The sequence below is a fragment of the Symphodus melops genome, assembly GCF_947650265.1.
Source record: "Symphodus melops genome assembly, chromosome: 19".
In the NCBI taxonomy this organism is placed as follows: domain Eukaryota; kingdom Metazoa; phylum Chordata; class Actinopteri; order Labriformes; family Labridae; genus Symphodus; species Symphodus melops.
This window is the reverse complement of record NC_136709.1, coordinates 22525229-22535228: the sequence shown is the minus strand read 5'-3', so window position 1 is coordinate 22535228 and position 10000 is coordinate 22525229. Positions and strand designations below refer to the sequence as shown.

The 10000-nt window shown below is 51.7% G+C and overlaps 1 protein-coding gene across 1 annotated transcript in view; it reads left to right on the top strand.

Annotated features, from left to right (window-relative positions):
- dcaf5 (ddb1 and cul4 associated factor 5) overlaps window positions 1-7615 on the top strand; it is an 11729-nt gene extending 4114 nt beyond the window's left edge. The window contains exons 7-9 of the mRNA XM_079370185.1: window positions 2107-2173; window positions 4439-4566; window positions 6000-7615. Coding sequence (XP_079226311.1) covers window positions 2107-2173; window positions 4439-4566; window positions 6000-7196 — 1392 coding nt within the window. The 3' untranslated portion in view covers window positions 7197-7615. The remainder of the gene's footprint in view (window positions 1-2106; window positions 2174-4438; window positions 4567-5999) is intronic.
- The last annotated feature ends 2385 nt before the right edge of the window (window positions 7616-10000 follow it).

The following is a 10000-nucleotide window of genomic DNA, read 5'->3' as shown; positions in this document are numbered from 1 at the left end:
TCTTCCTGTGTGATCAATCAGCCAATCAGAGAGCTGCTCTCTTCCTGTGTGATCATGAAGGAAACCTGCTGTGTTGAAGCTTCTCTGACAACAATGCAGCAGCCAGTATGTCCTCCTTCTAACTTTAGATTCTGCTCCTGAATGCTCTGGATCTGATTGGACCAGAGAAGGTAGGCGGGGCTTTGAAGGCCGTTTTGGACGCCCCTGGGTTTGCCAGATATGAGAGCAGTTATCAGGTGAACAGGTGTTGCAGCGATGGAAGCGGGCAGTGGAACTGCTTCAGATAGAAGTGATTGTACCCGAGCTAAAAAGCCTCTGCATGTTTCTAATAAGCTCCAGCAGCAGAAAGCTGCTCAAACTAGGATCAATGTTGGAGATGAAACATGGAGAGAGGTTAGAACGCAGAAAGCTTTACAGACCCATGCAGAGCTGGCTAAACACTGAAGCTACAGTGTCCACCACATGCAGAGCTGGCTAAACACTGAAGCTACAGTGTCCACCACATGCAGAGCTGGCTAAACACTGAAGCTACAGTGTCTCTACATGCAGAGCTGGCTAAACACTGAAGCTACAGTGTCTCTACATGCAGAGCTGGCTAAACACTGAAGCTACAGTGTCTCTACATGCTGACCTGTGTGAGAGGAGGGGGGGAGACAGCTCTCTGTGATGATTAGAGTTTAGACTGCAGTACTCATTTTAAACACTAGGGGGCAGAGTGACACATTCTGTAGACACTTGCTTTAGGCTCTCCATATTAAACAGGCAACAGAGGTAGAGTAAAGACAGAAGGTGACACATGATTGGATGAGCTCTCACTTTTCCTCGTAGAGACGTTAAAACTCAGTCGACGGAGGATTTTCTCAGTGGCGTGTGGAAGCAGAGGTGCAGAGTAGCAGCTCAGCGCTGAAAGGGAAAGAAAGAGGCTGCGGGTGAGACATTCCTGCCTGACGTGTCCTCTGGGAACCTGAGGAGGAGCACGCAGGTGTTCAGGAGCCCTGACTGATCTATCAGCAGCTTCCAGACGAAACATTTCTGATCCTCAGCCAGAAGACAAACTGAGTAAAAGACTCCAAGAGAACGACCTCCCGACGGTTAAATTACAGTCTGTTTGCGGCTCGCTTGTCAAAGTTTTACCTCCCTGTCCCTTTAGGGCTGTTTTTACTTCTGCTCTGTGTTGTTGATATTTGTTTTTATTTAATGAAATGTCACCAAGAGAGCGTCAGAATAATAAAACCTGTCCTGTAGCACCAGCTGTGTGTAAGTTGTCTTTAAGCCTGGTTCACACGGCAGGATAATTACGCCGATTTTGGCCCCGATTTGTTGACTCTGGAATCACGTTTGATCTCGAGAGGTTTTGTGAGATTTCCCGTCTGATCGGGGGACGTTTGCGAGTGAAATCTGGTCGTGTGTGTTAATGTTGCTGTGTGGCCACACGCCACACACTGTGCGACCAACGCTGTAAAAACTCAGGTTATTTATCGGCGTGTGTGTGCTCTCTAAAGTTTAGGAAAATGGACGACAATTTTTAAATCCTGCGGTGTGAACCGGCCTTCAAGTTATGGCGTAGAGTCCAGACTGAATCCTGAGTTCAAACGAGATACGTTCTGACTTCAGTTCTTCAAATAAGCAAATTCACTCCCTTTAAGTCGCCATCATTCATGAAATCAACCGACTGTGAGGAATCAGGAAGTAGCGAAGCTGTGAGTCAAACTGGAGGGGGGTTCTGGGGTCCAGCCAGAGCTCTATTGTTTTAATTAGATACTGATATTTTCACCAGCGGACTGAATGAGTGATGAAGACAATGCATTGCAGTATAACATTTATCTATGTCAATGAAGAAAAGGTTTATTAGAACCAGGTGTGGTGGCGCTGCGTCTGAGTCTAATCAGGGTTCAGACTGGGAGCAGGATCTGTGAGGCGGTCAGACTGTTCCCGCCTGTCAGGATTGGGTTTGATCCACATCATGAAAATCGGCAGCTTTTGTACTGCACATCGACCCCCCCGGCAGTTTCCGTGTGTGCACATAAATATTTGCTCTTTCCTGACGTCTGATGGAAACTTGAGTTAAACTTAAATATGTAAACATCTCTCTTTTTCCCTCCTCAGTACATCTTGTCTGGATCCGATGACTTCAACCTCTACATGTGGAAAATACCCAAAGACCCAGAAGCTGGTGAGTCAGTACATCTGTGCGAGCTGGTTTAATTGATCTGTAGGTCTTCGTTGCGTGAGCTTGATCACATCTACAAAGACTGCATACGTTACAGTCTGTTTACCTGCTGCAGACGTTACAGTCTGTTTACCTGCTGCAGACGTTACAGTCTGTTTACCTGCTGCAGACGTTACAGTCTGTTTACCTGCTGCAGGCGTTACAGCCTGTTTACCTGCTGCAGACGTTACAGTCTGTTTACCTGCTGCAGACGTTACAGTCTGTTTACCTGCTGCAGACGTTACAGTCTGTTTACCTGCTGCAGGCGTTACAGCCTGTTTACCTGCTGCAGACGTTACAGTCTGTTTACCTGCTGCAGACGTTACAGCCTGTTTACCTGCTGCAGACGTTACAGCCTGTTTACCTGCAGACGTTACAGTCTGTTTACCTGCTGCAGACGTTACAGTCTGTTTACCTGCTGCAGACGTTACAGCCTGTTTACCTGCTGCAGACGTTACAGTCTGTTTACCTGCTGCAGGCGTTACAGCCTGTTTACCTGCTGCAGACGTTACAGCCTGTTTACCTGCTGCAGACGTTACAGTCTGTTTACCTGGTGCAGACGTTACAGCCTGTTTACCTGCTGCAGACGTTACAGCCTGTTTACCTGCTGCAGACGTTACAGTCTGTTTACCTGCTGCAGACGTTACAGTCTGTTTACCTGCTGCAGACGTTACAGCCTGTTTACCTGCTGCAGACGTTACAGCCTGTGTACCTGCTGCAGACGTTACAGCCTGTTTACCTGCTGCAGACGTTACAGTCTGTTTACCTGCTGCAGACGTTACAGCCTGTTTACCTGCTGCAGACGTTACAGCCTGTTTACCTGCTGCAGACGTTACAGTCTGTTTACCTGCTGCAGATGTTACAGTCTGTTTACCTGCTGCAGACGTTACAGTCTGTTTACCTGCTGCAGACGTTACAGTCTGTTTACCTGCTGCAGACGTTACAGCCTGTTTACCTGCTGCAGACGTTACAGCCTGTTTACCTGCTGCAGACGTTACAGTCTGTTTACCTGCTGCAGACGTTACAGCCTGTTTACCTGCTGCAGACGTTACAGTCTGTTTACCTGCTGCAGACGTTACAGCCTGTTTACCTGCTGCAGATGTTACAGCCTGTTTACCTGCTGCAGACGTTACAGCCTGTTTACCTGCTGCAGACGTTACAGTCTGTTTACCTGCTGCAGACGTTACAGCCTGTTTACCTGCTGCAGACGTTACAGCCCGTTTACCTGCTGCAGACGTTACAGCCTGTTTACCTGCTGCAGGCGTTACAGTCTGTTTACCTGCTGCAGACGTTACAGCCTGTTTACCTGCTGCAGACGTTACAGCCTGTTTACCTGCTGCAGACGTTACAGCCTGTTTACCTGCTGCAGACGTTACAGCCTGTGTACCTGCTGCAGACGTTACAGCCTGTTTACCTGCTGCAGACGTTACAGCCTGTTTACCTGCTGCAGACGTTACAGCCTGTTTACCTGCTGCAGACGTTACAGCCTGTTTACCTGCTGCAGACGTTACAGTCTGTTTACCTGCTGCAGACGTTACAGTCTGTTTACCTGCTGCAGACGTTACAGTCTGTTTACCTGCTGCAGACGTTACAGCCTGTTTACCTGCTGCAGACGTTACAGTCTGTTTACCTGCTGCAGACGTTACAGTCTGTTTACCTGCTGCAGACGTTACAGTCTGTTTACCTGCTGCAGACGTTACAGCCTGTTTACCTGCTGCAGACGTTACAGCCTGTTTACCTGCTGCAGATGTTACAGCCTGTTTACCTGCTGCAGACGTTACAGCCTGTTTACCTGCTGCAGACGTTACAGCCTGTTTACCTGCTGCAGACGTTACAGCCTGTTTACCTGCTGCAGACGTTACAGCCTGTTTACCTGCTGCAGACGTTACAGTCTGTTTACCTGCTGCAGATGTTACAGCCCTTTAAAGCAGCTGACCTTCTTTGGTGCTCGGAGGTTTCACAGAGGCTCCGCCTCTTTGCTCCACTTTCTCTCTGAAGAATGTAACCGTCAAAGAATGAGGTCATTGGTCGCTCTGCAGCATCACCTGACACATGTTTATTTTCCCTGGTTCCTCACTCTGAATGTTTGTGCTCCACATTCCTGCAGGTAACATCTGATCTCTTCAGACAGGAAGAATCCGCCCTGTCTTTGACTTTCAGTCTTTTCATCATTTCCTGTCTGAGCTTCTTCTTTTCAAACTAACAAACTTCCTGTGCTTCCTTTTGAAGGAGGCCCGGGTCGGGTGGTAAACGGGGCTTTCATGGTCCTGAAGGGTCACCGCTCCATAGTGAACCAGGTCCGCTTCAACCCGCACACCTACATGATCTGCTCGTCCGGCGTGGAGAAAGTCATCAAGGTGAGAACGCTGAAGTGGTGGCTGAGAGAAGACGAGGTCAGGAGGGTTCATGGTTCACACGACAGCGCCTGCTTCCCCTTCTGATGTCATGAAAAAAGGCGGAGCGTCGCCTGTGACAGACGATGAAGGGTAGCGTTTGAAAACGAGGTCATGCTTTGGTCAGCGACTCTGTGTGATAAACCCCGAGACGTTTGTACTGATTCTAATTTCACACTTTCACCACGTGTTAATGCCAGTACTCACATATCTGACCTCTGACCTCTGACCTCGGCGTAGCACTCTGATATTTAGGTGAGTGGAAACACTGAGCAGGTTCTTCAGCTCTTTGTTCTCCACATTTTAACGCTCAGTCAAAGATGAGACAGGACGCCATGTTTTCTGTTTAGAGCCCAGCAAGAGCATTTCTCACTGACGAGTCCTCTCCTCCTGCTCCTCTGTCTCCTCCTGCTCCTCTGTCTCCTCCTGCTCCCCTGTCTCCTCCTGCTCCTCTGTCTCCTCCTGCTCCTCTCCTCCTGCTCCTCTGTCTCCTCCTGCTCCTCTCCTCCTGCTCCTCTGTCTCCTCCTGCTCCTCTCCTCCTCCTCCTCTGTCTCCTCCTGCTCCTCTCCTCCTGCTCCTCTGTCTCCTGCTGCTCCTCCTCTGTCTCCTGCTCCTCTGTCTCCTCCTGCTCCTCTCCTCTCCTCCTCTGTCTCCTCTCCTCTCCTCCTCTGTCTCCTCCTGCTCCTCTGTCTCCTCCTGCTCCTCTGTCTCCTCCTGCTCCTCTCCTCCTGCTCCTCTGTCTCCTCCTGCTCCTCTCCTCCTGCTCCTCTGTCTCCTGCTGCTCCTCCTCTGTCTCCTGCTCCTCTGTCTCCTCCTGCTCCTCTCCTCTCCTCCTCTGTCTCCTCTCCTCTCCTCCTCTGTCTCCTCCTGCTCCTCTGTCTCCTCCTGCTCCTCTGTCTCCTCCTGCTCCTCTCCTCCTGCTCCTCTGTCTCCTCCTGCTCCTCTCCTCTGTCTCCTGCTGCTCCTCCTCTGTCTCCTCCTGCTCCTCTCCTCCTGCTCCTCTGTCTCCTCCTGCTCCTCTCCTCCTGCTCCTCTGTCTCCTCCTGCTCCTCTGTCTCCTCCTGCTCCCCTGTCTCCTCCTGCTCCTCTCCTCCTGCTCCTCTCCTCCTGCTCCTCTGTCTCCTCCTGCTCCTCTCCTCCTGCTCCTCTGTCTCCTCCTGCTCCTCTGTCTCCTCCTGCTCCTCTCCTCCTGCTCCTCTCCTCCTGCTCCTCTCCTCCTGCTCCTCTCCTCCTGCTCCTCTGTCTCCTCTCCTCCTCCTCCTCCTCTGTCTCCTCCTGCTCCTCTGTCTCTTCCTCCTCCTCTGTCTCCTCTCCTCCTCCTGCTCCTCTCTCTCTCCACCTTCTCCTCCCCTCCTCTCTCCACCTTCTCCTCCTCTCCCTCTCTCCTCCTCCTCAGGTGTGGAGTCCGTACCAGCAGCCTAACAGTCTGGGTGACCTTGAAGGTTGTGTGGAGGACAAGTCTCGCAGCCTGTACACACATGAGGAGTACATCAGCCTGGTGCTGAACAGCGGCAGCGGTTTGTCCCACGACTACGTGAGCCAGTCCATCCAGGAGGATCCTCGCATGATGGCGTTCTTTGACTCTCTGGTGCGGCGAGAGATTGAGGGGTGGAGCTCTGATTCCGACAGCGACCTCAGCGAGGAGGCCATCATGCAGCTGCACGCCAGAGGACGCCGCAATACCCGGGCCACGCCCCCGGCCCCCGTGACTCCCTCTGCTGCGGGTCGCCGCAGCGACTCAGACAACTCGTCCTCGTCTTCATTGGCAGGACCCAACGCCTCTGGGGGGGAGGAGCCAGCGGCGGTGGAGGGGCAGCAGAGGAGGCGCAGGAGGCAGCGAAGGAATCAGTCCGGCTTCCTCGTAAATGAAGACTCGGACTCGAGTGAGTTTTGGCTCGACCCCATGCCGCGGCCTCGCTCCCCGAGTCCCAGAGACAACTCCACCCTGTCCAGCCCAAGCTCCTCCCCCTCACTTCCTGCAGGAGCATCCAGCTCCTCTACGTCCACCTCCAGCAGCGATGACGAGGAACGCCGTAGCGCCGTGAGGCGGCGCAACGTCACGAGGCGGAGACGCAATCATGTGGTTTCTCGAGCCGAGGATCGACCCGAGTCCGTGCAGGCTCTGTTCTCCGCCGTCGACTCCTGCATCTACCCGTCCATATCGGTCGATGACCTGTCGTCCTCGTCGTCAGGGGTGGAGCAACACTCGCTCAAAGTCAAGCCAAGTGGCGATGAGGACAAATGTCTGAGCCCGTCTGACTTCCTGTGTCCCAGCCCGGAGATGTCGCCCGCCGAGGACGGGAGAGAGAGGACTGAAGTGGACAGACCGTCTCCGCTCGGACTGAGGACTGCAGACGGCTCGGACGGCGGCGAGGCCGGTAGCTCCGGGGTTCTGGACCGATGCGGCCCCGGAGCGAACGGGCAGCACCGGACTGCGAGCGAAAACCTGCACGCGTCGTCAGAATCCGAAGAAGACGACACGAGGCCGCAGAGGGAAAAAGTCCCGCCACAGAGCGCTCTGAAAAGGACTCATGGGACGTCGGAGGAGAGGGAGCCCAGCTCGCCGCCGTCAGAGAAGAAGTTAAAAACGTAAAGAGAAAATAAACATTTCTGAACAGTGAAATCAAGACGAGCTTTTCTTTTACGGGTTTCTACAACTCACATTTTTATTTGGCCTCTCGTCGACATGTGAAACCGGAGCTTCAGTCCTCGCTCTGCTGCTCACACGGGACACGAAGCTGAGGGAAGCTCTGGCTGATTTAAAGCTCCGCCCATCATCTGGAGCTCCTCCAATCATAATTTAAAGGCTTTGCAGCACTTTGTGTTTTCTGTGACGATGATGTGATGGACTCTCAGCTGTAGAAGATGTTGGGAGCAGCCTTTGTTAAAGCTGTGCGTTGAAATGATGCTTTCAGTGTCTCCTCCCCCTTTTTGGCCCCGCCCCCTCCTCAGTGTCAGCACCAGCCAGCTCGCTTTTGTTTTTCTTTTCATTAAAGAAGAATTTGTTCTTCAGCTTTGATCTGTGAAATATTTACTGAAACACATCCTTCAGAAATAAATGAAGAATTGGCTTAATGCTAACACGGTCGCCATGGCAACGCACCCTACACGCTCCTGTGAAAAAACCTGTTTAGCTCGCTGTGACCTCCGAGCACCCGAGGTCATCTGAAGCTAAATATTTTAAAAAACAACTCGTCCTTGCTGTCATGAAGTTAGAATCCGTTTGTTGTCCCTCTGAGGTTCCACGATGTCAAACAGTGTCGTTACCATAGCAACAAAAATAGATGGTCATTTATCGTTTTTGTGTCCTGCACATTTTCTGTCTCTGCCAACATTTGCTAAAGAAATGACCTCCCCATGATGAGAGGAACGACCATATATGGGCGTGTTTTCTGTTCAGCAGTCACCAGCTGAGACCTGTGATGTCACCCCTGTCGACCCGTCTGCAGCTTTAAAGGCGGCGTTCTCCTGCCAGACGAGGCAGAGGGCATACAGCTCAGAAAGAAAACGCAGCACATGGCGTGCAGGCGTGTTCGAGGGTTATCGTGCTGCTTGTTTGAATCATTTCCTCGTCTTCTAACTTCTCCGTGTGGCCGTCGTTTATCTGCAGGAAGTAGACACCCTTCATTTAACGCTTCCCCTCAGGCGGCGGTCAAATGCTGCCGCTGTATGCTTTGTGGTCATTGGCCAGGCGGCATGTGGCTCGCTGATGAAGCTGCAGACAGTAACAGGAGCGTCATCGGGACTCAGAGGGAGACGGTTAGCTTCAAGTAGAACTTGTGCTATTAGCTGTTAGCATCAGAGAATTAGCTCGTTAGCTCGCTATCATGTGAAGCTGCTCTGGTTTCACACACTGACCACATGGGAGGTCAACGAGAGGACGAGAGCTTTAAGGAATGATTGAGGAGTTCTTTCTTAAAGTCAGGTTTGATTCCAGGTTCTCTGAAAAGGAACAAAGTAAATCCATCATCTGTATCAGTCTGTAAAGACTTCAATGTCTCTGATGAACCAATCACAGCCTCCCTGCTCTCTGATGAACCAATCACAGCCTCCCTGCTCTCTGATGAACCAATCACAGCCTCCCTGCTCTCTGATGAACCAATCACAGCCTCCCTGCTCTCTGATGAACCAATCACAGCCTCCCTGTCTCCCTGCTCTCTGATGAACCAATCACAGCCTCCCTGCTCTCTGATGAACCAATCACAGCCTCCCTGTCTCCCTGCTCTCTGATGAACCAATCACAGCCTCCCTGCTCTCTGATGAACCAATCACAGCCTCCCTGTCTCCCTGCTCTCTGATGAACCAATCACAGCCTCCCTTTCGTCCGGCTCGTTCTCTACCTCTTGCGTGCTCGAGCTCACACTCGTCACTGATGACGCAGTTTATACTGAGTTTATTTACCGCTGAATGACACATGAGACTTGTGAATGTAAATGAGGGGGCGTGGCTTTAGAGGGGGCACAGGGGATGGGCGTGGCTTTAGAGGGAGCGCAGAAGCAATGCTACTTTAACTAATCATGCTAGTTTTTAACGATAGTATTGAGACATGCACGTCACGCCACAATGAGCCAATAAAAACGACCTGATGTGTCCGGAGACACGTTTCCCTTTAAACGGAGTCCTGGCGCTCGTGCTCCCTCTCCTCCTCAGGTTGTTCAGCTGCATCCCATACATGGTTCAGCCTGGAGACAGGAAGGACTCCCAACATGACTAGAATACTTTGGGAACGAGCCAGAGACCAGACAGAGCCGGGGGGGTGGGGTGGGGGGTGGGTTCATTCATGTGTTTAATAAGCTATAATGTGCAGCATTCAGAGCACGCGCCAAAGCCTGATGGCCAATCAGAGAGCCTGTTGCTTAGAAACAGCAGCCATGTAAAAAAATAAAAAAAGGCAGGAAGAAGAAGAAAGTGTTGATAACGTGTCTTTCTGCCTGCTGGACATTATCACATGAACGTACAAAGACGTGACGCGTTTCTGACGTTTAGTCTGCCGTTGACCGTACGAGCTGCGTTCATCCGTTCTCTGCAGCTCAGTGTGTGAACGAGCTCAGTAAATCAGCTGCTCATCTCAGTGTCATGAGTCTTACTTTTCTTGCTAATTAGCTAATGGTGTCACAGTGTGAGGATCCACTGGCACGCCGCACGAGCTGAGTCAGCAGCTTCATAGACTGAACAGGAGTCTGCTTCCTGCTCCGTGACGTCACTCTCACAAACATTTACCCTCCGTGCTTTGACCATATATGGAAGAGCTCCACTTTCTCCTTACTGCCGGGGCTACCCTGTGTGTGTGTGTGTGTGTGTGTGTGTGTGTGTGTGTGTGTGTGAGAGCGTGTGTGTGTGTGTGACAGAGAGAGAGTGTGTGTGTGTGAGCGTGTGTGTGTGTGAGAGCGTGTGTGT